Source organism: Podarcis cretensis (genome assembly GCF_951804945.1).
Source record: "Podarcis cretensis genome assembly, chromosome: 6".
NCBI lineage: Eukaryota > Metazoa > Chordata > Lepidosauria > Squamata > Lacertidae > Podarcis > Podarcis cretensis.
Window position 1 is genome coordinate 11029939 of NC_137175.1, and position 27929 is coordinate 11057867.

Below are 27929 nucleotides of genomic sequence, written 5' to 3' on the forward strand. Positions count from 1 at the left end.
TGGAACTTGAACCTCAGCTTAAGTGTCTCATGCTCTGCCAACTGATGCTCATGCTCTCCCTTCCCCAAACAGTTTTTATTCCAACCACCAGGAGAAGCTTTGACCCTATCAGGATGGCCAGGCATTCAGTGCAAGAAGTTTATGCACTGAAGGTTTTTAAGGATGGAGATAGGGGTTGTAATCAGTGAAAATTTTCATCAATGGTAGACCTTACTTTTGGGCCTGAATGGGCTTTACTGAGTGGTCATGTTCATTAATTTCAGTGGGTCTCCTCTGAGTGAAACTTAGCTGAATATTTCAAGTGCAACAGATTCTACCTTTCGGATCCCTTCTTCGGAGACAATGTTAGCCTCTGTTGGTTTGATTTCTTGGCTTCTAGATCAAAGTCCCAGTGAAGTTCAATGGAACTTCAGGTGTGCAGATCCGGACTCCCAGCAACCTTCAGGATTTGGCTGCCTACACCTCCCTCAAATTCTACATCCAGAATCCAGAGCCCAAACCGAGGCAGAGGCGTCAAAATGGAGATGACCCGGGGCGCTTTGTGTTGTACCTGGGGCACAGGAATGTAAGTACATTTGCTTCTGTGAGGGAGAATATGAGAAGCACGGCATTGGAGGTGGGGAGAGCAATTGCACAACATCTTTGCATGCTGATGTCACTGCTTGATAGCGGTGTGTCTGTGCTGCATGCAGATAAAAAGCCATTTCTTTGGCACAGAGTCACATCGGGTATACGATAACAAGTATGTTGACATGATTAAGGTGAGCAGCAAGCTGTGCAAACTCTTGAGTTTGTACATCCAAAGCTGGCTTCGCAGTCCGTAACCAGCACCAAGAGAGTTGCCCAAGGGATGGCCTTGGCAAGGAGATGTCAAGCATTCCTGGTGACTTGTGCTTGTACTGTGCATATCCAGGGCACTGGTGACTACATGGGCGTCATCCTGAAAGACCGCAAGGTTCAATGGGTCTACAGACTGGGGGATGAGGAACCAACACATTTATCTGTTGATGAAGAAATTGGAGAGCAATTTGCAGCAGTCAGCATCAACAGGTATGGAAGGGAGAAGGTGGGAGAAATGAATGTGTGTGAGAGAGAAAGAGAGAGCATTCTAATGCAGTATTTCTTTGTTTAGAATGTGGGGCATTGCTTGTTGGGTAAGAAGACTTGGGCCAATCATTTCTGTTTGGGAAATAAAAGAAATTGCTCTGACATTTAGGATTCAGAGCTGTTCCGCTGGGAGGCCTGGCAAGTGTCCTTTGTGCCTGTTTTATTTAGCCTCTGCTCTTTGCATTGTTCAGCCTTTCCATCCTTCCTTGCAGGATTTTGCAGTATGGGCACATGTCTGTGACGGTGGAGAAGCAAACGTTGCACGAGACAAAAGGCGACAGCGTTGCCAAAGGAGAGCAGGGACTGTTCAACTTCAAGCCCCAGAACGTGGTCTTGTACGTGGGCGGCTACCCCTCCAGCTTCACGGTGAGATGGGCTGGCCAGACTAGTAGTGGAGGGGGGCTCTTTCTGCTGTTATTGTAACACCAGATCACCAACACCAGTAGCAGCCATTTGTGGTTTGAGTCAGGCAAGCCTTTACTGTTGCACATGGCGTTTTCAGCAGGGACCGTCATTGAGCAATACTAAGCACATAGCCAGGTGTATATCAAAACATCTGTTTTAAATGTGTGCAACACTCCACAGGGAACACACTGTTGCCTTTTACTCAAATGGGAAAGTTAATGTTTTCCTGATAGAAAGCATGAAATGCCCCTAATTTCCAGCACAAAATGATTAAATGATGCAAAGACTCCCCCCTACAATGTATGGCTCGCTTCCCAGATAAATTCATATTTCAGCTAATAACACCGTCAGCTTGGCACGTGTTATTAATAAATCTTGAGGGGTTGCATACGATGGCTGTAAGATACTGTTTCTAGCAGCCTGAAAGCACTGCCTGAGAGAATGCTTTTCACTGTTTGTATAATGCTTTAAAAATGTTTTAAGACCTCCTTTGTTTGGGGGTTTTAAACAGGTGTTGAATGGCCACCTGCCAGGGATTCTTTAGTTGTGATTCTGTTCTGTTGAGAGTCCGTCAAGGCTGCGATCAGCGGAACTGTTGTGGCGTCCCGTCTGCTTCCACTGTGCCAACCTGCTTATCCCAGCTTCAGCAGAGAATCTTGTGCAGCGGTGTGCCTGTGTGGAAGGAATCTCAGCCATGCAGTAAAACTCTCGTACAACAGCTTCTATTCTACGAAGCTTTATTGTACAGCAGCAAAACAAACAATTCAGCCAGGAGAGAGCGAAGACATGATGTTTCTCCTTTCACAGCCAAAACCGAAAGTAAAAACGTTCACATAACATAACAAAGATGCGAACACACCCCCAATGACAGGACGTCATTTCCCTTGAGCTGTTAACCCTGTAAGCTCTGGGTATCCACACAGATTCCTGTACTGCAGAGGGTTAGGCTAGATGACTCTTGGGGTCCCTCCCAACTCCGCAACTCTATGCCTGACATGTTTGCCATGCTGTGCTCCTTTGGAAGGGAAGGTGGTGTTGTAAACAAAAAATGCCCTTTTCCCTTATGGGGTATCCAAGAGCCCATATAGACTGCTTACATAGATTCCCTAATGATAGGAGAGAATAACCGAGGCCAACCAGAGAAGCAAAGCAGCTAGTAAGATTGATCTTTATTGATCTGTTGCAACAGGGTGCTCCCCTCGCCCGCAGGAGAGGAGGAGGAACCCAGAAAAATGGTGTGCAAGGCCTTATAAAGACTTGAAATTGCCACCCTGTAGATCAAGACCACCCACAGAAACATCATACATACATCACAGAAGGGGTGTAACCTAAGACCACCCCTCAGGTACATCATACCTACATCACAAAAAAAGGCGGTCTAAAACAGAAATTTTGAATGTTGTTTATCTCCTGTCTGGCAGGTTACTTGATTGTACCGTATTTTTCGCCCTATAGGACGCACTTTTTGCCCTCCAAAAATGAAGGGGAAATGTGTGTGCGTCCTATGGGGCGAATGCAGGCTTTTGCTGAAGCCTGGAGAGCGAGAGGCGTCGGTGCGCACTGATCCCTCTCGCTCTCCAGGCTTCAGGAAGCTATCCGCAAGCCTCGCGTGCCCGGCGAGGCTTGGGGCGGCAGCCTGCAGCCCGAAGCAGGGGGCCAGCTGCGGAGCCCGCCCCCTGCTTCGGGCAGATGTCCGCAAGCCTCGCGCGCCCGGCGTTGCGTCCCGCCTGGCGCGCAAGGCTTGGGGCGGCAGCCCGAAGCAGGGGGCCAGCTGCGGAGCCCACCCACTGCTTTGGGCTGATGTCCATAAGTATCACGCGCCCGGGGGACCTCCCGCCGGGCGCGCGAGGCTTGGGGCGGCAGCCTGTTCTCGGGGCTGGGGTCGGGGGAAGCTCAGGCTTCCCCCACGCCAGTCCCCACGCCTGGGGGGGGGGGGAAATAATTTTTTTCCCCTTTATTTCCCCCCCAAAAAAACTAGGTGCGTCCTATGGGGCGAAAAATATGGTATTTCCTGGGAATCCTGGCTAGTCTTTTGTAATGATAAATACTTAGTTCCTGGGCCAGGTCACAGGCTCACACCCTATTCATATCTCAAATGTGCCCTTAAGACAGGATTTGTGAGGAAAGAGACAATGGGGAGGTTTCCCACTTTGACCTTGCAGAGAAAACATTTGCTCAGTTTAGGCATCAAAATGGTTCCAGGTCGGTCTTCCTGTGCTGATCTATGTACGTGGTTGGTACTTATGAAAATTACCAGATATCTAAGACCTCAAAATTCCTATCACAGTGGGATATAAGTAATAATAACCCCCAAGCAACCTCATCATTGATTGTAACTGGTAGCAGAAGCCTGGCCAGTCAGCATGCTTACTGATGGAGCTACTCCTGGGATGTAAGATCAGGTTTTGTAGGTTCATTAGAAAAATCGCAGATGGGAAGCCTGGTGCAGCAGACAGTCCTATGGGTGGGAAGAGGAGGCTGGGACTGCAGAATCGCAAAGGGTTTAGGCATCTTAAATGGGAAGTGAGTCCATGTAGAGATGGAGGCAACCAAGGAGCAACTGGAATACCCAGGGTACTGGAGGGGGTTGGTGGGGCTGCTGGTCTAGCCCACCAAATTGAAACAGAAGAGTCGCACCTGTCCTGGCCATGAACCTGGACGCTTCCTCTCTTACCCACAGCCTCCGGCACCCCTGCGCTACCCTAACTACAAAGGCTGCATAGAGATGGATTCTCTCAATGAAGAAGTCGTCAGCCTGTACAACTTCCAGCGCACCTTCCACTTGGACACTGCCGCCCAGAGGCCATGCACAAGGTGAGCTGAGCCCACGGCAAGGGGCGCCAAGCCCACGCCCCTCTTTGCTTTGACAGTGGCTTGCTGGGGCAGTGCGAGGGGAGGAATGAGGTGGGGTTTGCAGAAGACGTTTCGGAAGCTTTAGGCACAGAGAGAGCAGAGGCGGGGATGCTCTCCACTCAGACCTCCTGCGCTTTCCACAAAGCCTAAAGATATGTCGCTTCATTTGCTTGAGAGATGCCGGCAGTTTGCTGAACTCAGGCACACGCTTTGGCTGCACCTTTCAAGTAAACAAGCAAGCTAGTAAAAAGCCTGTAGCAGAATCTATCTACACACCCTCAGCTCCTACGGCCAGAAAACTTACTTTTAAAAATAAGTTTTTGTAAGGCTGAGATTTTCATGATCCCGCAGAGATCTTAGATTATTTGATTGTTTCATACGGAACCTGTACTTTCTTGAATTTTGCTGCTTACATGTCGTGCCCTGGCGTTTTATTTATTCTTACTCAGAGGGGTATTCAGCCTAATCGCAGCTTGCCAGCTCTTGCAAAGAGCTGCCGAGCTCTAGCAATATGCAACCTTTTGCTGATTTCCAGGTCTTTACCTCTCCACAGTATGAGACACCCCTGAAAGCAAAAACTACAGTCTTTCCTTTCAAAAACTTGTTTCCCCATTTTTGAGGCTTAGAATTTCTTTTTTTAAAAAAAGAATAAAAGTAGCAGCGTGACTTCTGTGTTTCTAGAGCCCACTTGCATAGATTTGCCATGGACTTGGGGACTTTTTGTGTGAAAGAGAAAATAACTTGCAATATCAGGATTTGAAGATTGAAAACAATACAGATTTATGGAAGACAGAATGGTTGGGTTTTAAGGAATGAATATTATATGTAGCTGCAGGAGAGAAAGCTGGAAGTCCTTTTATTTTTATTTTTCTTTCTTTCTGTAGTTTCCCTCTCTTTCCCCTTTTCTCTCCCTTTCTCCATTTCTTGTCTTCTTTCTTTGTTCTTCTTTAGACTAAGTAGCTGTCTTACCTTAAGGTAAACGGATCCCTGACCATTAGGTCCAGTCGTGACCAACTCTGGGGTTGCGGCGCTCATCTCTCTTTATTGGCTGAGGGAGCCAGCGTACAGCTTCCAGGTCATGTGGCCAGCATGACTAGGCCTTTTCTGGCGAACCAGAGCAGCACATGGAAACACTGTTTACCTTCCCGCCGGACTTGCACTTTGACGTGCTTTCAAACTGCTAAGTTGGTGGAGCAGGGACCGAGCAACGAGAGCTCACCCCGTCATGGGGTTTCAAACCTTCTGATTGGCAAGTCCTAGGCTCTGTGGTTTAACCCACAGCACCACCTGCGTCCCAGTGTGGTGTAGTGGTTAAGAGCGGTAGCCTCGTAATCTGGGGAACCGGGTTCGCGTCTCCGCTCCTCCACATGCAGCTGCTGGGTGACCTTGGGCCAGTCACACTTCTTTGAAGTCTCTCAGCCCCACTCACCTCAGAGTGTTTGTTGTGGGGGAGGAAGGGAAAGGAGAATGTTAGCCGCTTTGAGACTCCTTAAAAAGGGTGTGAAAGGCGGGATATCAAATCCAAACTCTTCTTCTTCTTCTATTATCTTAGTATATGATAAAAAGGGTATGCATTCTTGTAGATCTATGAATAAGTATAAATAAATATGTTAATTAAAAGAAAAGACTGGGCATTCTTCTTGTCAGCTTTTGTACTTCTCCATTCTTTTAGGTCTAAATCAACAGGGGACCCCTGGCTGACTGACGGCTCCTATTTCGATGGCACCGGTTATGCAGAGATCACATTTGAGGGCCAGAGCGGCTCCTTCAAGCGCTTTGAACAAGAAATGCGGCTGGTGTCACACAATGGGATCCTTTTCTTCCTGAAATTTCAGGCAAGCGTTGCTTTGAATTGTCGACCATACAGTGAGGGTGAAGCTTCCCAGCTGAAAGTCCTGTTTGGGTTGTGAGTGGTGTTAGATGTAAGTGGAGGGGGAAGTGAATATTGGGGGGGGGGGGAGGAATAATTGCACATGACCTGGTTCAGAGGAAGCATCAGGGAGCAAAATGGGCATCCTCTCTGCACTGGTCACCTCTTGATATCATTGCGCCATAGCCGAGTCCCCAGTTTAGATGGGGTTTTGTTCTATAGCTTACTTAGTGTCGTGGTTAATTTACTTGGACCTTCCTGAGGGTGAAACTGCAGCTGAAACCTTAGGACAGAGTTTCCCACACTTGGTCACCAGTTGTGTTTTTGGACTACAATTCCCACCATGCTTAACCTAGCTAAGGATGATGGGAGTTGCAGTCCAAAAACAGCTGGAGACCCAAGTTTGGGAAACCTTGCCCCAGGGGTACACTGTTCTTGGATCTTGTTCTTCTTTCCTTGCTTTTAAAAAAATTTATTTCCCTCTTCCAACAACTGGAGACCACCTCCTCTTTCCAGGGCAAGAACACTGACCATGTGCCAAGGGGAAGGCAACATTCAGGATCGATAGACTGAAAGGTTCTTCTCGCTTTTCCTCCACAGAGACAGCTGATCTGCTTGGCTGTTCAAGAAGGGAAGCTGGTGCTCTACTATGACTTTGACGGAGGCCTTAAGGTGGCCCAGGCCTCCAAGGAACCTGCTGCACTGGTAGCCAGCAGCAATACAGATAAAGTGGTAAGGCGAAAGAGACCTCCGTACTTGGATTGGGCTAGGGGAGGGTCTCACACGCCCTTTCCCAGAGGGTCCCAGGGCAGGGGGCAGAAAGCCACACCATAAAGCTTCAGCTCCTTCACTGCCTTTGTGGTTTAGGAACTGGGCTTTTTGCATTTTCCATGCAGTCACCTATTTGCGGCATCGTAGAATGATTGTGGGCTATTCCCACCAGCCGCCAAGAGCCTGGTCTTCAAAACTATTCTGATTCTTGACCGGGCACTTTGTTGGCTAGAGTTCACTGGAAGACGCCTTTGGGAATATAATGGAGAGGAATGTTCAGTGCTGGCTCATCCTCTTGGCTCAGGAAACTTGCTTGAGGACAATGTTTCAACTTCTGTATTGCTTATTAGAACTAAAAAAAGGTACCTGAGCAGTTTACTGAAAAAATCTAGAAATGAACGACGTGAAAATTTAAAATATAACTTAATCAGGTCTTTTATATCAAAAAAGAACCACCTGCAACCCATACTTTTAGTTAAAATGCTAAAATAACATGGCTTGGTAGGCTAGATGAAACAAAAGGCTTTTAGCTGGTGACGAAAACAGTAGAGTAAAGGCACCTGCCTGAAATAAACGGGGCAGCGAGTTCCAAAGATGGGTTTAGCCACACCAAAGGATCTGCTTCATACAAAAGCTGAAGGAGCTTTGTGTGTCACTTGCAGCAGCCAGTCCTGCAGATCTAAGCAGCCAAGTGGGTGCTTAGGGAAGCTTTTAATGTTTGATGCATTACTGTATTTTAATATTTTGTTGGAAGCCCCCCAGAGTGGCTGGGGAAGCCTAGCCAGATGGACGGGGTTTAAATATATTATTATTATTATTACAGTGGTGCCCCGCAAGACGAATGCCTCACAAGATGGAAAACCCGCTAGACGAAAGGGTTTTCCGTTTTGGAGGTGCTTCGCAAAACGAATTTCCTATGGGCTTGCTTCGCAAGACGAAAATGTCTTGCGAGTTCCTGCGGGGGTTTTTTCCTCCCCCCCCCTTTTTCTAAGCCGATAAGCCGCTAAAAGCCGCTAAGCCGCTAAGCCCGTCAATGGGCTTGCTTCGCAAGACGAAAAAACCGCTAGACGAAGAGAATCGCGGAATGGATTCTTTTCGTCTTGCGAGGCACCATTGTATTATTATTATTATTATTATAATTATTATTATTATTACCACAGAGGGGAGGCATTCCTTCTGGAAAAGTGGTCACAAGCTCTTAAGGGCTTTGTTTACTATCATGTTGAACCTGTCCTGGTCACAAATCGATGGCCAGTGCAGATCTCTGAGTAGGGATGTTACCTGCTTGACACGGGGGGTCAGGCTCCCATCAGCCATTGTGCCACAGAAGTCTTGCCTTAGGTAGCCGTGACGCTTGCCTTCCAACTTCTTTGGGGACAAGTGGCCCCTAGTTCCAGCGGACATTATCCATCTTGTTTGGTTTGGTTTTTTTGTCCGATTCCAGATCCAAATATTCCTCCACAAAATGGGTTCCAAGGATCGCGTTTTGGTGCGCCTGGAGCAGTCTACTGTCTTCAATGTGGAGCAGGAGAACAAGTTGCAGAGTGCCACTTCCTACTTCCTGGGTGGTGCGCCCACCTCCATTCTGCCTGAAAGGTAAGGCTTTTGTGTCATTCAGTATATCTGAAGGAGCGTCTCCACCCCCATTGTTCTACCCGGACACTGAGGTCCAGCTCTGAGGGCCTTCTGATGGCTCCCTCACTGAGAGAAGCCAAGTTACAGGGAACCAGGCAGAGGGCCTTCTCGGTAGTGGCACCCACCCTGTGGAACGCCCTTCCACCAGATGTCATAGAGAACAACAACTACCAGACTTTTAGAAGACATCTGAAGGCAGCCCTGTTTAGGGAAGCGTTTAATGTTTAATAGACTATCGTATTTTAATATTCTGTTGGAAGCCACCCAGAGTGGCTGGGGAGGCCCGGCCAGATGGGCAGGGTATACTTAATAAATTGTTGTTGTTGTTGTTGTTGGCCAGATGGGCAGGGTATACTTAATAAATTGTTGTTGTTGTTGTTGTTGTTATTCAGCACCCGGGGTAGGCTTACGTTTCCTCTCTTCTGTATTTGTCATCGTGTTTCCTTATGAGGACCACACTTTCATGCTCAGCACAAATGTACTGATGCTGAATTGTGGGTGTTTCTTCCCCCGCCCCCCCCCCAAAAAAACAACCTGATAGCCCTGATCAGAAATGATGTCTTCGTGTACAGCATTGCAGAGGCCTCTGGGTCAGACCACGTTTTACAATCCCTCATAATAATAATAATAATAATAATAATAATAATAATAATAATTTTTATTTATACCCCGCCCTCCCCAGCCAAGGCCAGGCTCAGGGCGGCTAACAAGCAATAATAAAAACAAGTTGAATGAATACAACGTAAAAACAAAATTAAAATAGGCTGTTTGGTTTTGCAAAGTGCTTATGGGAGGCAGGGATACGGTTTTACATCAGCTTACAAAAACCCAAAAACCACAGACCCTGTTTTGGGGTTCAGCATCTGATTTTGCAGTTTTCTCCAGGTCTGTTATTGCAGCTGTGAGATTTGGGTAAAGAGGAGCTTGGGTTGTGCTTGCCGTGTTCACAGTAGACACATTGAAACTGAGGGACAGAACTAAATTGGGTCCATCGATTTCAGTGGGTCTGTTCTAAGTCGGACTTGGTTGCTTGCAATTCTCGGGTTCAGCAGCTTTCTTTATGCATCCTCCGCCTCCTTCAACTCTCTCTGCCATCAGACATTTGGTATGGAATCCCATACAAGCTCGTGGAGAGACAAAACCACTTCCCTCCCCACCCCACTTTTTCAGTATGACTTTTTTTTCAGCCTGAAGAAAATATTCCCCAAAGGCGGATCCATCCGTGGCTGCATGAAAGGATTGAAGGCTCTTGGAAAATACGTTGACTTAAAACGTATGAACACCACGGGAGTGAGTTACGGCTGTACCTCAGACCTCCTGGTGAGTAGGACGTGTTCGGCCTGTTTGCTGTGCTAGACCAAAAGAATCGCACCATTACTGGCAGAATCCGAGTCCAGGGAGAAGAGTCGGTGGAAGAAGATTGGAAGAAATTTAAAGTTTATTTACAGAAACATTGTAAAATTAAGGAATGTTAGAAGGAGGCTGGAATGAAGTTATGTGGCTTTAGCGGAAATATTATAAAGGATTAAGTAAAAATAGATTGTTAATGGATGAAAGGAGGAAAGGTAAAGTTACATTATATTAAGATAAATTATAGGATAAAAATTGGGAAATTTGGAAAGGATTTGCTGAAATAGCTAACCAAACTAGAATACAAAAAAAGGGAGGTACGAGGAGGTCAAGGAAACAAGTAAATGAAAGATAAGTTATGGGAAGGTTCGTTGTGTTTTTTAATTGTTTCTATTTCTCTGTTTTTCTAGTTTTTATATATATTTTTTCCTATTCGCCTCTTTTTTATTGTGATGTGTTGTTAAGTTTTTGTTTAACTTGGAATTATCTCTTTTTCCTTTTGTAACATTTAAAACTTTAATAAATATTATTTTTTTAAAAAAAAGAATCGCACCATTTTAAGTGGAGGTTCACACCTGCCTGAGATTCAGTATTGTTTTTACATATGTGTTTTTTTTATTGCTTATCATTTTGGGGTGGGAAGCAATTCAGACATGAAAATAAATCAGACATTCAGCCGTGCTCAGCCCTATGTCCCTGGGAAGCTCAAAAGCAGGGCTGAGAATGGAAGAATGCTTCTGTCAGGTACATTGGAAGGGACTTCCCCATATATGTGTCTACTCAGGGGCAAGTCTCATTGCTGCATGGGTTCTATCGGTATTGCAATCACTCTGTCCCCTTTGCAGGTGGCTCGCTCAGTTAAACTTCATGGCCACGGCTTCTTGACGATGTCGCTGCAGGATGTGCCCTCTTTGCAAGATTTCTACACTGGTTTCAGCTTCCGCACCACCCAAAGCCGTGGCTTGATGTTCCACCATGCGACAGAGGTATGCCCTTCCTCTTGGCTGATGTCCCACTATAGCACCCATCAACTCTCCTAAGTGGCTGATGGGCACGAATCGTTCCTAGCACTTCCTCCCTCCCACTGAGAACCAATGTTAAGAGAACATTTAAGTGTCGTGGAAGATACACGCCCTATTCTTTCCCTTTGTTAGATGCTCCACGATTTGTGTCTTCTTGGAACAACGGGTGACCTCTGAAAGCTTGACTGCCACCTGTATTCCCAAGGGAGGAATGTTTTCTATTTCCTACTCAGTTGCTCAAAGCTCTGGCTGGATCTTCTTCAGGCTTTGTCTGTTGTGAGAAAAGTGTTAATTTGGGTGCCTTTGTGTTCTGTATGCTCTGGAACAGAAAGACACATTACTGCACCTGGAACCTCATTTCACCCTTGATATGGTGAAATTGCTCTGAGCTTGCTGAAGGTCTGTGACACACACACACATTATTCTCCTCTTTGTCTTTCTAGGAGGGTACCTGCCAGGTTTCCTTGCAGAATGGCAGAGTGGCCGTTAGCGTCCTCTCTACAGAGCTCACCACCAAGAACGCATATGCAGATGACACAAGCCACTATGTCGCTATCTACAGTGACTCCGCAGGGTATACCTTTCAGAGCCACCCTTTTCTTCTGCATGTTGGTTCACTGCACACACACCCCTTCCCTAGCACAGGGGAGGAGGGACTGGCACAAACGAATCATGTCTCCTTGAAACAAAATGTGTTTCCATTCCAGAGTCCGGCTTTATGTTGACGATCAGCTTCAGGGAACCCAACCAGGGTCTGATCGCCACAGGAGGCAGAAGCGGCAAGATGAGTTGGCTGTCTTTCAGCTAGGAGGCATGCCTGAAGCTGGCGAAATCAGCAACCTCACAGGGTGCATTGGGAACGTCTTTGTCAGGAGGTGAGTCTTGTGTTCCTCTCATACCCAGGAGGAGTGGTTCCTCAGGAGGAGTGATTAGCAGTCATGGTGTGGAAAGTGGGGCTCCACCGGCTGCACTGACATCTTGCAATAAAGGGTTGGGCAGGAAGCACGGTGGCAAGGCACCCACGGCCATCAAGGGAGAAAATGTGGGTTTGCATTCTTTCGAGGCTTCTGGATAACCTGAAGGAAACAGCAAACGTGGGAAAGAGGCTAGGGAACAAGGTGAGAGAGGCATGGCCAGGAACTAATTAATCTACCCTCATTAAAGCCCTGTGAAGATTGAAAAGAGCAGTCTGAGTGAAGAAACTGCCTGCAAAGAATGAATAATGTGGTCTCTTGGAAACAATTAAAATTCTCTGATACCTAAGTGGGCTGGGGAGGGTTACTTTGGGCAAAAGCAATAGATTGAGTCTGAGGCTACGTAAAGGCAAAAGATTAAGCAACCAGAAGATGCGACAATGCAAGTTCGTAGGGAGCAAAGGTGACGGCCATGAGCCAATCAGGACAGGGTATCCAAAGTCCACATTATATTTGGGCTCAAGTGCCAATGAGGTTCTGTTCAAAACCGAGGTGCAGGAAGCTGTTCTTAGAAGAGCAAACAGCTGTTTATTAGGTTACCAGTGGGACAGTGCCAGTTGGAAAGGGGGCTTTTGCCTCCCCAGGGCTAATGAATGACCAAATGCATGTTCTTGTTGGCAGCTGGCAAATAGATGAGGTGCCTAGCTGTGCATCAGCACACCTCTAGAACTCTTTCCCCTCTCAGATCCAGGTAGGTAGCCGTGTTGGTCTGATGCAGTCAAAATAAATAAAAAATGAAATGTCCAGTAGCACCTTAGAGATCAACTTAGTTGGTCTCTAAGGTGCTACTGGACAATTAAAAAAATATATTATTTATTCTACCTCAGACCCTGAGGGATAAGTGTGTCTGCTGTTAATGAGCATAGCAAGTTTATATCAAGCGTAAGCCAAAGTTTGCTTCCTCTGTGTACTTATCTAAGATTCCCCTGTTGCACACCAACCTGTGGAAGAACGCCAAAGGAGTCAGGGAGTTCAGCCGCACTGCAGAACTTAATTAACTTCATTAACGGCAAATGCCTGCCCTCTTGTTCACTTTGCAGTGCCACCAGTAGCATCCAACCATAGCTGGCTAGTCTGAGGATTTGTCCAGCGGTGCTATCCAGGCATCCTAAAGTGCACCTCTGTGTTACACTACTGACTCTATAATCAGTTTTCACTGCAATCATTCCATTTTGAATACACACATCTTGATGGCTTTGAATTTCAGCTGGAAGCTGAAATAAAGCATAACCTTCTTTTAAAGCAACAATATTGATAGTTGTTTGGACTAAATAGCCATGGCAAGTTGGGTATTCTTGGTTACAATTCTTCAGATTAGGACTGATGCCACGTCTGTAACTTGGGTGTTGCCTGCTGATTTCACCATTCATCTGCATTGAAGGTTCCATACTGTAGCATGCACCTGCTTAGGAATTGCTGCACTTCATCATGTGGGAATTGGCAGCAGTGCAACACACACACACACACACACACACACACACACAGCTCTGATGGGGTAAAACTCCTTGCTCCAAGACATGAGCCTTGTTCTCCCTCATGTGGCCTAACTGTGCAAATACACAGATCCTGGATCCTCTAAACAGGTTGTGTTGCTGTTGTCAAAAGTAAAATTAAATATAACATTTGGGGTTCAGGAATGAGAACGAAGATGCAGACCTAAGATGATGCCAGGCAGGAACAGAGCAGGCGCAGTCTACAGTGTCCTTCTTGAAGATCAGCTGCAGGCAAATACAATATTGCGGGTTAATGAAATAAGTGGGATTTGGTTGTTGTCCATACATGACAAGGACAATTAATCAACAAGGATCTGAGAGTTGCTTTGCTTCCAGGATGGGCTAATATAGTCAGAAAGGCCTCTCTGCCAGCTTCTTGCCATCTGGCTGTGGTCCTGGCTAAACAGCTGCTGAGCTCCTTTCCCTTTCTGCAATAGGAAATCAGACCCGCAGATGGTCGTGGACCTGCAGCAGAGCACCAAGAACGTCAACGTGACCATGAACTGCCCCAGGGATCGGCAGCCGCAGCAGATGAGGGCATCAGAGAAGAAGGGCAAGTGGAAACCAAAGGTGATGGAAATTGTTGCAGCTGCCCTTTCTGCTCCTTTTGGCTTTATCAACAGATGCAGTAGCCGTTAACTACAGGGACAGGAACAAGAGGTCCAGCCTGCAGCCTGTGCTTCATTTTGTTCTGAAATAGTCAGAAGCACCCAGGGAAATGTTCAGAGCAGCTCTTCCCCACTGCCTGTTAGGCCCATTGCCCAAGCAATGGCTCCTGTGTATGGATTTCCCTTATTTTGGTTTCACAAAAGCGCATCCGTTCCACCCACAGAAGAAGTCAATACGAGAATGTGCTGCTTGGGAAGATGGCTTCTTTCGAGCTGCCCTCCCCTCTCTGGCAAGCATGCACTGTGTTCACACATGAGAGCCCCTGGACAACCCTCAATCAAGGTTTGGCTCAGGGTGAGGCATTCAAGAGTGCAGCACCAAACTTAGTGAAACATCTACAAACTTAGTAGGTTTGTACCTACAAGAATTTCAGAAACAGCTTACAGCATAAGCACCCCCCAATGCATTAAAAAGTTCACGTGTGGGCATAATTGCATGTGCTAACTCTATCACTGGGATGCGGGTGGCGCTGTGGGTTAAACCACAGAGCCTAGGACTTGCCGATCGGAAGGTCGGCGGTTCGAATCCCCGCAACGGGGTGAGCTCCTGTTGCTCGGTCCCTGCTCCTGCCAACCTAGCAGTTCGAAAGCACATCAAAGTGCAAGTAGATAAATAGGTACCGCTCCAGTGGGGAGGTAAACAGCGTTTCTGTGCACTGTTCTGATTCACCAGAAGCGGCTTAGTCATGCTGGCCACATGACCTGGAAGCTGTACGCCGGCTCCCTCGGTCAATAAAGCGAGATGAGCGCCGCAACCCCAGAGTCGGTCACAACTGAACCTAATGGTCAGGGGTACCTTTAGCTTACCTCTACCGCTGCTTTCCTCAAACACCTTATGCCTGTATGCATCCTTTTGAATGCACTAAGTGAGGTATTTTTCTAGAAAAAGAGGTGCCAGAATTCACCATGACCACCTCCCTTCTTCTCTTATAATGGCAATGGTGCTTACCTGAGAGGTGCCGAAACTGAGTTCCGGCGAGTTCCAGCTGAAAAAAAAAGCCCTGCATGTAACTTTGTCTCCTCTGCAGTGCCACCCATTTGGGGGCAGGGGCAGTATTGTGAATTGTAGCCATTCATGTCACCTGCTACTTGTAAGATTAGGATTCATTTTCTCCTTGAGTTTTGAAGCCAGGTGAGAGTCTTAAGGAGCAAGCCACATGCCGCATGTTTTCTTTATGGAGAATGAATTCTGAATCATTTCCCTGCAGGTGCCAAGCAAGACAATGCTGAGAGATATGAGCTGCCGGTTACCCAAACACCCCCAAGCCTTTAAGAATGCTTTCCAGTTTGGTGCGTCCCCAGGGAGCCGCATGGAATTTGACGACATTCCAGCAACATTCCACCAAAAGTAAGGGGGGGAAGCAAGTAGTTTTTCTGTTCCCTTCTTATTTAAGAAGTGCTATCCTACTTTCCAACATAAAAATAGAAAACTGAAAAACCTGAGAAATGTGTCTGGCTTTACGGATCCTGTCATCACAGGGACTCTAGATTAGGGTCCCCTGACTCAAAACCACTTTTGTGTTGGGCTGCAGTGGGTTCTGTGAGGTACTAAAACATGAGAAAACTCCTCTGTGGGTGGGTGGGTGGGTGGATGTGGGTGTGGGTGCATTTCTGGTTGTAAGTGATCTTACAACCTGAAAAGCTATTAACACTTTGCAAAGACTGCAGCCAAGATGGCAACAAATCCCCTTTTCTTGTTAAGAAATCATTGGAATGACCTGGAGCCTACTGAAGGCAGGTGTTCTTAACAGTTGCCTCCTTCTCCAGAGTGTCATAAAGAAACCGTATGGATCCCAAGAGAACACATCCTGAAATAGGAGTTGAGAAGGCGAGGCAGCAGCTGTGGGCAGAATGTGCTCATTAATGGCATCCAACCCTTCTTTTTCTGCAGGTTTCACTTCTCCATGGAGGTCAGACTGAACTCATCCAACGGCCTCCTCTTTTACATGGCCAATGAATCTCTGGGCTCCTTCTTCTCCCTCTTTGTCTCCAGCGGCCGCTTTGTGCTCTTGGCTGATATCAGCGGAAGGAAACTGAGAGTCAGGAGCAAAGAAAAGTACCATGATGGAAGGTGGCACACAGTAAGGAGGGGAGACTGGGATGGGGACACTGCCTTGCCTGGGCCAGGGGCTGCCATTTTGAATGTGTTTCCACATGTATGAAAGTACACCAGATTATCCTTGCTATCCTATCCCACAGTTGCCTACTTTTTCATTGGACTAAGCATCAGTCAGATAATTTGGTAGGGATCATTTCACCATAAAGAGCATAAAACAAGGAGGCATTATGTATTGCATGAGGGATGCGGGTGGTGCTGTGGTTTAAACCACTGTGCTGCTTGGACTTGCTGTTCGGAAGGTTGGCGGTTCGAGGCCCCATGACGGGGTGAGCTCCCATTGTTCGGTCCCAGCTCCTGCCAACCTAGCAGTTCGAAAGCATGCAGTGCAAGTAGATAACTAGGTGCCGCTCTGGTGGGAAGGTAAATGCGCAGCTCTAGCATCGCCAGAAGTGGCTTAGTCATGCTGGCCACATGACCCGGAAAAACTGTCTGCGGAAGCAGACAAAAGCCAACTCCCTCGGCCTGTAAAGCAAGGTGAGCACCGCAACCCCATAGTCATTCGCAACTGGGCTTAACTGAAGGGGTTCCTTTACCTTTACCTTTATGTATTGTATGCATGCATTGGGTAGACAGTCTGATGGATTCAGCACACCCCTCGGAGTGCATTTACTCCCTTCATGAACATTTGAATAAGGCTTTTAGAAACATGGAATGTAAAAGTTAGTGACTTAAGGGTGGCATTTGATGCCAGTCCTACTCAGAGTAGACCCATTGAAATTAAAGAACACAGCCAATGAATTTCAATAGGGAACCTCTGAGTAAAACAAGACCCTTACTTGTTTAGATTGGTTTCATTCCTAATATACTCATTCCAGAAAAACTGTCCCAATGGAACTTTGTGAATTTCCACAAATTGACATTTCCACAAATATAATGAGTCAAAAATGCACAGTCCTTTGTCTGGGGAAACAATGGTTGCCAATCTAGGGCCACTTTGCAAATGAGATTCTTTCCCTGGTGGAAATCTAAAAATACATGAATGGTGGGGGAGGGGGAGAAACCCACATACTTAGGCTACAACTATGCCAACAGCTGCATTCATAAGAGTGTCAAAACTGGCTGCAGCTGAGTGAATAGTGCCAACTGCCTGTGGAATGAGCCTTATCTGACTGTAGAATAGAAATCTCAAGAAGCCTTATTTGAGCCAGGTGAAAGAGTAGATGTAAAGCTGGAAGAGGAAATACAAGAAGACAGCCAAAGGCCATCTCTGAAAAACTATAGCAATAAAAGCTTAATTACAGGCAGGTAGCCGTGTCGGTCTGCCGTAGTTGAAACAAAATAAAAAAAATCTTTCCAGTAGCACCTTGGAGACCAACTAAGTTTGTTCTTGGTATGAGCTTTTGTGGTATCTGAAGAAGTGTGCATGCACACAAAAGCTCATACCAAGAACAAACTTAGTTGGTCTCTAAGGTGCTACTGGAAGGATTTTTTTTTTTATTTTGTTTCAATAAAAGCTTGCTAGTAAATATAAATCAGTGTAGCCCCAGTTGAATGAAGTGCTGAATGGACTCAGACCTTAGACAATCCATATTTATTTTTCCCTGTGCTTGGGACTTGCAGATGAACCTGGGGGAAACTCGTTGCTTCTTGGCCTCCATTTCCCCTCTGTAAAAAAGGGGATTACAGTAAAAGGTTTATTGTAGGACTGCACATGCTTAGTGCAGATACCCAAGGTGACCTTGCCAAGATTGTATCACGTTAAATCAAAGATGGCCTTTCAGATTTTGTCCCGATTCCAACTCACGTCAGCCCCAACCAGCATGGCCAATGGTCAGAGATGAAGGTTGGTTGCAGTCCATCTGCACTTGAGGGGCCACAGGTTTAACCCCCCACCCCAGCATTAAAGTAAACAAGCTCTTGAGTGTCATAGACTGGTAAAAATGCCAAGAACCAAGCAGCTCTGATGTGCGCCTCTTGCAATTTTCAGGTCTTCTACAGCAGAGACAGAAGCAGAGTCCAGCTCATCATCAATGGATTGAGAGCCCAGGAGAAGTCCCTGCCTGTTGCTGGAGACTTCTGGATCCCTGGTCCTTTTTACGTTGGAGGGGCCCCTGTGGAGAAAGCCAAGGCGCATATACCAGTAAGGATCCCATGAACGTCATAGAACGTCCAACTGTTTGCCCATTTATTGTCTATCCTGGAAACAGCTCTCCAGCATCTTGGGGACAGATTGTCTACATGCAAAGCACATACTCTGCCTCTGACCTTGATCCTTTCCCCATTCAACACCTGGAGGATTTGTAGAAAGTACAGTGGAATCTTGAGTTACAAACACTTCAGGTTACATAACACATAACACTGGTCTTGAAAGACCTACATTGGCTCCCAGTACGTTTCTGAGCACAATTCAAAGTGTTGGTGTTGACCTTTAAAGCCCTAAACGGCCTCGGCCCAGTATACCTGAAGGAGCGTCTCCACCCCCATCATTCTGCCCGGACGCTGAGGTCCAGCGCCGAGGGCCTTCTGGCGGTTCCCTCACTGCGAGAAGCAAAGCTACAGGGAACCAGGCAGAGGGCCTTCTTGGCAGTGGCGCCCGCCCTGTGGAAAGCCCTCCCATCAGATGTCAAAGAGATAAACAACTACCTGACATTCAGAAGACATCTTAAGGCAGCCCTGTTCAGGGAAGTTTTTAATGTGTGACATCTTAGTGTATTTTTTGTCTTTGTGGAAGCCGCCCAGAGTGGCTGGGGAAACCCAGCCAGATGGGCGGGGTACAAATAATAAATTATTATTATTATTATTATTACAAACTCCACTAACCTAGAAGAGTTACCTCGAGTTGAGAACTTTGCTCCAGGATCAGAACGGAAATCGTGTGCCGGCAGCAGCAGCAAGAGGCCCCATTAGCGAAAGCATGCCTCTAGTTAAGAACAGTTTCAGGTTAAGAACGGACCTCTGGAATGAATTAAGTTCATAACTAGAGGTACCACTGTATTTGTAGATAGTATTATGTGTGGTACATACCAGTGAGGATGGGTCTGGAGGATATATTCTGAAAACACACCCTCCAAGGACACATTTTACAAAACAAATTCCCTGGGATGTTAGGAGAGAGAGGCATCACATACGCTGGTCCCCGCTGAAAGTGCTGCAAGGCAGCCTTGGTGCCATTGGTCAGGAGGGACACCTTTGTTTCTGCCACCACACTATAGATCAGAACCTTTCAGTAAACGAGAGCTGCGTGTCTGGGGGCCCTTGTGAGGACCCAGGGAGCAGTTCGTCCCCTGCCCACACGCTGCCTAAGAGCCAGCTGACACTATAGGCAAACTGAAAAATCCCGTACAGGTGATGGGGCAGTGGGCCAAGGTATGTACCACCCATAATACAGGTCATAAGGTGGTATGCTCAGTCCTCAGTCCTTCCTGCTAAATCAGGAGGGTAGCAAGGCTGTGAGAATTCAGACTATTCCCTGAATCACAAAGGTGGGTGTAAGTGGGAGGACACATGCCCACTGTCCCTCCCCTCCCCCCTTCCAGTTTGTTGTGTCTGCAAACTGGTCCTTTGGTGCCACCGGTAACAGTTACGTAAACATGCAGAGGAGTTCCAGGGTTACATCTTGCACCAGTGACTAAAAGCCGTCAGCATCTACAAGAGGGGCCTTTTTCTGAGCAAGGGCTGGATCTCCTGGTAGCAAACCTTCTAGGGGCTGCATGCCCTTTAAAGGCAATGCCAGAAGCAAAAGTGGGCAAAGAAGTGGATGTGGCTCTGTATTTTTGTAGAGGTGGCATCCTTCCACCCACAAAAGGCAGAACTTCCAACATAAACACACCCACCCCTTTCCATCCTCTGTCCAGTAAACCAAGAAGCATTATCACAATTCTGAGACACAATCCAGGCAGGAGAAAACACCCAAGGATGGCCTAGGGCGGGGCCAGTGAGGAGGTGTAGCCTAGGAAGAGACCCAAGGGCCCGATATAACAGTCTGGAGGGCCACATTCAGCCCCCAGGTCTGAGGCTCCCCATCTTCTCCATAACAAAAATATATACAGTGGTACCTCGGGTTACATACGCTCCAGGTTACAGACACCGCTAACCCAGAAATAGTGCTTCAGGTTAAGAACTTTGCTTCAGGATGAGAACAGAAATTATGCTCCGGCGACGCAGCATCAGCGGGAGGCCCCATTAGCTAAAGTGGTGCTTCAGGTTAAGAACAGTTTCAGGTTAAGTATGGACCTCCAGAACGAATTAAGTACTTAACCCAAGGTACCACTGTATATTCAGTCTTGTTGGGAATACAAAGTCGCTGAGCACTAAGAATGAAAGCCTGCCTTTTGGGCGGCCATTGCCCGGTATGCTAAGTATTCATGTGTTTGGATGCTGGCATTTTCTTCAAAAGATATTTTTCCTTCTTCAGGATGCTTCTGCTACCAGCTTTAAAGGGTGCGTCCGGCACTTGAAACTAGACAGGAAGCCTCTGTTTTCACCGTCCCGCCTCTTTGGTGTGACCCCTTGTTACGAGGGTCCTTTGGAAAGTGGCACCTTTTTCTCTGCTGATGGAGGATACGTGGCTCTAGGTACTGTATGCATCATCTTTCCTGAGCTTTCTGTACCCTTCTGGACTCCCCCACATGTTCCTCCTAGTTTTGCCAGTACATCCTCTTCTTTCCTAAGGCATAAAGACCCATGCGGTCTCTGTTGCTCTGACAGCTCTTTCTTTTCATCCCCCAGACAGGTCCGTAGCTATTGGGCTGGACTTTGAGTTGATGCTGGAAATACGCCCCCGGAGTGTGTCTGGCTTGGTATTTCACATTGGCACAAGACAAACGAACTACCTCAGGCTGTATACAGACAAGGAAAAGGTAACGTGATCAGACAGCAAGACAAGCACTTCGTATACACTGGAACTAATAACTTGTATGGTCTCTAAAGGGAGCCAGAAGAGAAATTTTAAAAGTCACACCTGCTTGGCTGATCCTGTTAGACACACAGAGCACAAAAATGTACTGTTAGCCAGCAAGCAAAAAGTAAATGTCTTATTGGCCAGGAGTTGGGGTTAGGGCAGCAGACATTGGAGATTTGGTAAAGATAAAGCAACAGGAACTATAAACCTTGAGGAGAAATTGAGACAGCTGGATCAGCCATAGCCTTTTGCAAACAAACATCAGGCTTTCCTATCTCACAGCTAGGAACCTTGAAAAGCAGAAGTTGAAATTCTCAGGAAGCTGAAGACCTGCTTCGTGAAATCAGAAAGGCAGGGGTCCATATGCTTAATATGCACCTGTTGTTCCATGTGCAGAACTGGGGGAAAATGCAGCCGTAACAGCCCATGATCCTGGTTCTAGGAACCCAGGTTGTTTGTTTCACAGGCTATTTTGTATCTCTCTATTTTGCATGGGAAAAGCTCTTGCTTATAAAGAACATGTGCATTGCTACAAATGTTATCAAGAGGGAAGCTGGTTCTACATGCAGAATTCCGTGAGTTAAATTTGGGGCTGTTGTTTTGCAAACTCATGAATTTGCTTCAGTTCCGTCCCACTAAATGCATTTGCCATCTATAAGGACATGACAACGTCTCGAGTGGAACAGTGCAGTTCATTGATCTGATCCAGTAGATTTCAAGGAACCAGCAGCTCATACATCCCTATGTTCTGGGCTGCACACTTGGGCATGCATTCAGGGCACCTATGCAGCCTTGTACTTGCCCCCAGCTGTGCTTCCAGGAGCAGATCAGCTCAGATTATCACTTGCCAGTCTTCTCACTGGGGAATCTGTGTTCCCAGAGAGAAAGTCACCACTTCAGCTGAACCACGTTTGAAGTATGTTCAGGACTGTTTCCCCCTTCCCATCCTGATGGAAATTCTCTTAATCTTCTCTTTCTGGATTAGGTCACTGTGATTGCAAACACTGGTGCTGGGGAATTTGCCACCTCGGTGACCCAGCCTTCACTCTGCGATGGGCAGTGGCATACGCTAGCAGGTGAGCTGCCTTCCAGCTGTGTGATTTTTTCCTGCTGTGCTCTTTTTTGGTGGTGGTGGGGAGGATTAATTGCTTTGAGAACATCACAACCCAAGCAGCATTCTTCAAAATCCAAGCAGTTCTCTCTCTGTTGTTCTGCTCAAACCAAAGTCAGTATTCTACAGCAGAGAAGCTGCATCTCACCAAACATGTCCTAGGAATTTGCCTTAACAAGTAACCAGATTATTGGTCCAGCAAACTCAGTATTGTCTGCACTGACTGACGGTGCTCTGCAGGGTTTCAGGCAGGAATATTTCCCGGTTCTGCCTGGAGACATGAGAGATTAAAAGTGGTCTCATCTGCATGCAAAGGATGTGCTTTATCACGGAGTCAAATCCCTTCATAAAATAGGTGTGGATGTTGGTCGAAGGGTATGAAAGACAGCTAGAGAGAAGGATGGAAATATCCATGCATGTGCCTCCAACACAACCCATTTCCTTCTTTGATGCTGATTAGACTTCATGTGGATCATTAGCAACAGCTACATCTAGGCAGAATACAAAGTACAGTGGTACCTCGGTTTACGAACTCAATCCGTTCCGGAAGTCCGTTCTTAAACCGAAACCGTTCTTAAACCAAGATGTGTTTCCCCTAATGAGGTCTCCCGCCGCCAGTGCCCTTCCACCGTTTGGATTCCTTTCTTAGACCGAGGTAAAGTTTGCAAACCGGGACACTACTTCCGGTTTTGCGGAGTTTGTAAACCGAATCGTTCGTAAACAGGGCTGTTCTTAAACCCAGGTACCACTGTACACTTCTGGAACAATCCTTCCGGCTGCTTGCGCAATTGTTACATGCCCATATGCTAGTCCAAATTGACATGCCTCATTCAAGTTGTGCTAGACACTGAACCAACCCACCATTGTGTGGGAGCAAGGGCTGCTGCATGCATTGTGAGGGAGGTGAGGTTTCTCAGCATGTCTAGCTCTGACTTAGTTCTACCCCTCTCTTTGCAAGTAATCAAAAGCAGCAGCGTGATTCAGTTAGATGTGGACACAGAGGGAAATTACACCGTGGGACCCAACCAAGCCCATGCTGCTGCCATCAAAGAGAACTTCTACCTCGGTGGAATGCCAGGTGAGCTCAAGCACGGATATTTGGGAGGATCCTGCTTACAAACTATTGCAGTTAATTTGTTTAATACCCCCATAGCTCGGCTGGTTCTTCTTGCATTTATGCCCCAGTCTTGAGATTGTCCATCTCTGGCCTCGCACAATGAATTTCAAACCCTTCCCAGGGAATCACCACTTTTGTTTGCCTGCTGAAGAACATTATGCACCTGTCACAGAATCACTTTGCATTTTGGAGTGTTCCAATGTTGAGTAGCCATGCTTGCATTCCAGAAGATGCTCAGTTTATGCAGTGCAAAATTTAAACAAGCTCTTTCTGTGTCATAGGGAAAATCTGTGTCACAAATTCTTCTTATATGTGGCACTAGCAAAACCATGGGGACGCAGGTGGCGCTGTGGGTTAAAGCCTCAGCACCTAGGGCTTGCCGATCGAAAGGTCAGCGGTTCGAATCCCTGCGGCGGGGTGCGCTCCCGCTGCTCGGTCCCAGCGCCTGCCAACCTAGCAGTTTGAAAGCACCTCCGGGTGCAAGTAGATAAATAGGGACCGCTTACCAGCGGGAAGGTAAACGGCATTTCCGTGTGCTGCGCTGGCTCGCCAGATGCAGCTTTGTCACGCTGGCCACGTGACCCGGAAGTGTCTCCGGACAGCGCTGGCCCCTGGCCTCTTAAGTGAAATGGGCGCACAACCCCAGAGTCTGTCAAGACTGGCCCGTACGGGCAGGGGTACCTTTACCTTTAGCAAAACCATCTGTTCTGCTGTGCTGTGTATGTGCTTCCTCTATTTTTTTATTTTGTACTTAGTGGAGTGCACTTCCCTGCTGATTAGACAAGTTAACCAATGGTCCTTAGTCACAATTAGCTTAAAGTGAAACTGAAGCCTAATTGACCTCTGGACTGCCTAGAATTGTGGTAAAAAAAAAAAATTTTGCTCTTCCTTCTACAGAACTCGGAGACACTGGCCCCCCTTTGGCTCATCTCCCCTCCTACATTGGCTGCATGAAGAACTTGGTAATCAACCGGAACCAAATTAACCTAAGAGAAGCTGGGACTGTACAGGGAGCGGTAGGGCTCACAGAGTGCCCACTTATGTAAAAACTATTTGTACGTGTTAAGTCAGTACTGCAGAAAGCCACACGACCCTTCAGGAAGCCAGCAGAGTCCCTCAAGCTTGAGCACACAAAGCATTCCTTGCCGCCTGGGGATACAGTCCATGTTCAGCACCAACAGCAGGTGTGTTGAGAGGGAAAGGAGGGCTCATCCGTTTTTATTTGTAATTGATGCTTTCCTGCCTTTACACATTGTCCACAGTAATGTTTTTGAAGAGGGCAAGGGCATATGGTATATTTATAATAGTACTGTTGAAGCATAAGGTTTTCCCTCTCTCCCCCCCCACACCTGGTAAGATTCTAATCAGGATGAAGCTGTCAATGTAGTTTGTGAACAACTGCTTCAGCCAGCTGAAAAGCTCAAGGGACAGGATCAAAATTATTTAAGCACATCTAAATATGAAAACTTTATTGCTGCCATCATCCAAATTGTATTTCATCATTTCCAAGCAGCTGGCAACATGAGAACCATTTGGTTGGGGGCCAGTATTTATTTACTGAAATAATGAAAAACTGTGCAAGATGCAGGTCTTCAAAGCCATTTTGCATTGTGCTTGTCTAGTCTCTACCAACCAGGCACTCGTTGTTTCAGAAAGACAGTATTTCATGTTTTTGGTGCTAAGTTAATGAGTAGAATTAAATCCATTGATTATGACTTGGGCAGATAACCTTTAACGTATAAGGAAAGGATGACTCAACTACCGTATTTTTCGCTCAATAAGACACACCTTGTTTTTAGAGAAGGAAAACAAGAAGAAAAAAAATATTCTGAACAAAACAGTGGATGTATGATTTTTGTGGTTCATGCTGTGGCCATAGACATGCTATGTGATCTGATGGTGAATTTGGGGTGACCCAATGCAAAAATCCTGAGGATCCATGTGCTTTTACCTCCCCCATCCCAGGCAGCCTCCTTTATTGCTAGCGTCCCTTATTTCCCTCCTGATCGCTTGCCGATCAGCTGCTCAGCGGCTTCATTTCAACACCCCCTTCCTCTTTCTGGAAAAAAAAAGAGCACAATCTGCTTTTCGCCCCTGGGCAATTCAGCTCCAGGGACTACATATTTGATCCATAAGATGCACAGACATTTCCCCTTACTTTTTAGGAGGAAAAAAGTGCATCTTATGGAACAAAAAATACGGCAAATGTGCCCATGTTGCCTCTCCAACCATGTTATATACCATCTTGTCAGGTTGATTGTGCAAGCAATACAGCCCTATTTCCACGTGAGATAGGAAGTTTAATATGTCCCTAGTAAACTGTCTGCTTATTACCGTATTTTTCGCCCTATAGGACGCACTTTTTCCCCTCCAAAAATGAGGGGGAAATGCGTGTGCGTCCTATGGGGCGAATGCAGGCTTTCGCTGAAGCCTAGAGAGCAAGAGGGGTCGGTGCGCACCAAACCCTCTTGCTCTCCAGGCTTCAGGAGAGCCGCAGCGCCAGTCCCACAAGGTCGGGGGACAGCGGGGAGGCGGAACGCTGCCACCCCGCTGTCTCCCAATGTGGTTTGGAGGCTGACAGCGGGGAGAAGAGCGCTTCTCCCCGCTGCCTGCCCCGCAAGCTCCGGGGACAGCGGGGAGGCGCAGCGCATCCTCCTGCTGTCCCCAGACCTGATCTGCAGGCGGGCGGCGGGGAGAAGAGCGCTTCTCCCCGCTGCTGGCCCCACAAGTGCCTGGGGGGGGGAAATAATTTTTTTTTTCTTTATTTTCCCCCAAAAAAACTTGGTGCATCCTATGGGCTGGTGCGTCCTATGGGGCGAAAAATACGGTAATTGCCCCGGGGCAAGAAGGCAGCAGAGGACTAAGCTGCCAGCTGACTCTTGTACCACTGTGCTCAAAATTCAGTTCTTGCATGGGTTTAAGTCAGTTATTCTTTACTCGAGAGTAGGCCCATTGAAGTTAAGAAGCCCATGTCCATTAACATCAACAGGTTTACTCTTGAATAGGACTGGTATTGAATACCACCCAGTGTTTCCCAACTCCCCTGGCGCATTAACTTCACAATAACTGCCCCCCCAAAAGTTTATGGTGCACTTAGAGATTGCCTTATATATTTTTGTGTGTATATACATCGTTCATCACATGGGTCAAGATACTGCTTTGAAAAGGACTTTATAACTTATCAGTATATTGGCTGTTTTAATGCTGGGGTACATATTGTAAAATGGGTTTTAACAATTATTGGTTTCACTTTCAACCACTGTAAGTATCTGTTTTTAAGCTGTACTTTTAAGGGATAATCTCTGTAAATCACTGGTACATACTTTTAATTCAAATAAAATTTTATGATCTATAATTCATACAAACAATATGGAGTAGTGCTGAATTTGTTAAGATACTCTGCCTGGGCCTCGATAGCTGCCAATAAACCCACAATCACTTTATATTAAACTCGTCTTTGCAACTGTTTCAAGCGCTATAGGGACGTCAGACATTCCTGCAGGTTTTTGTTTTGTAAAGTGAAGTTTAGAGGTCTAAATGCCTACCAAATGCAGAGTTCTCTTTATAGTTCAGGTATGGCACTTCCCAAGAAGAAGAAGAAGAAGAGTTTGGATCTGGTATCCCGCTTTATCACTACCCTAAGGAGTCTCAAAGTGGCTAACAATCTCCTTTCCCTTCCTCCCCCACAACAAACACTCTGTGAGGTGAGTGAGGCTGAGAGACTTCAGAGAAGTGTGACTGGCCCAAGGTCACCCAGCAGCTGCATGTGGAGGAGCGGAGACGCGAACCCGGTTCACCAGATTACGAGTCCACCGCTCTTAACCACTACACCACACTGGCTCTCTCCAAAAGCTCTCCACCACCAAAATTCCTGTCACTGTATTTTTATGTATCTCACAAAAACAGGCATAGCTGTCAAATGCAGTGACATTTGGGTAAGTCAGGATGTTAGGCAAAGGGAGGTTTTCCCAGCTTCCTGCCAAGAGTGGCTGAGGCAACGCAGTCAGATGGGCAAAGGAACAAATAGTAAAAGTATTATTATTATTATTATTACATCAACATGCAAGGATTGCTAAAAGAGAAGCAAGGCTATTACAGGCAAGCCAGTTAAGAACAGGGAAAGGGAACCCTTGTTCCTATTGAGCTCAAGTCCCTAGAAGAGAGCTTTCCAAACTTTTCATGCTGGGGACATACTTTTTAGACACGCATCATTTCGTGACACAATTTTACTAGCAAACTGGAGGTTAAACTAACCTCTTTCCAGTCCCAGGGGGAGTGTCACAACAGAGTTTGGAAATCTCTGTCCTAGAAGATAGTTGAAGGCTACACACCATCTAAAAGTGGACTGCCCCTGCATAAAATTAGGCTGAAGCCCAGAGGATGCAACACTCCTGAGTGAGAAATTTGGGGACAGACTGCCTTGGAACCTTCAGAATCGCACATTCTTCTCATGAGAGGTCTTTTTTCGTTCCTACTGCCCCATGTCCTTCATAAAAACATGACTTGAGGGTCAGGATTACCTCACACAATGTGGGAGATGAAGAGGAGAATAAGTAGAAACAGGAGACAGCCTTCTAGGAACAAAGGGGACTTC

At 46.7% G+C, this 27929-nt stretch overlaps 1 protein-coding gene across 1 annotated transcript in view; it reads left to right on the forward strand.

Annotated features, from left to right (window-relative positions):
- Positions 1 to 25743, forward strand: part of LAMA5 (laminin subunit alpha 5) — a 197563-nt gene extending 171820 nt beyond the window's left edge. The window contains exons 61-80 of the mRNA XM_079980179.1: positions 380 to 565; positions 914 to 1050; positions 1320 to 1473; positions 4193 to 4326; positions 6038 to 6200; positions 6836 to 6967; positions 8451 to 8602; positions 9829 to 9961; positions 10837 to 10977; positions 11457 to 11587; positions 11721 to 11888; positions 13918 to 14050; positions 15357 to 15496; positions 16040 to 16229; positions 18195 to 18347; positions 20622 to 20781; positions 20936 to 21066; positions 22093 to 22183; positions 23177 to 23296; positions 24233 to 25743. Coding sequence (XP_079836305.1) covers positions 380 to 565; positions 914 to 1050; positions 1320 to 1473; positions 4193 to 4326; positions 6038 to 6200; positions 6836 to 6967; positions 8451 to 8602; positions 9829 to 9961; positions 10837 to 10977; positions 11457 to 11587; positions 11721 to 11888; positions 13918 to 14050; positions 15357 to 15496; positions 16040 to 16229; positions 18195 to 18347; positions 20622 to 20781; positions 20936 to 21066; positions 22093 to 22183; positions 23177 to 23296; positions 24233 to 24381 — 2898 coding nt within the window. The 3' untranslated portion in view covers positions 24382 to 25743. The remainder of the gene's footprint in view (positions 1 to 379; positions 566 to 913; positions 1051 to 1319; positions 1474 to 4192; positions 4327 to 6037; positions 6201 to 6835; positions 6968 to 8450; positions 8603 to 9828; positions 9962 to 10836; positions 10978 to 11456; positions 11588 to 11720; positions 11889 to 13917; positions 14051 to 15356; positions 15497 to 16039; positions 16230 to 18194; positions 18348 to 20621; positions 20782 to 20935; positions 21067 to 22092; positions 22184 to 23176; positions 23297 to 24232) is intronic.
- The last annotated feature ends 2186 nt before the right edge of the window (positions 25744 to 27929 follow it).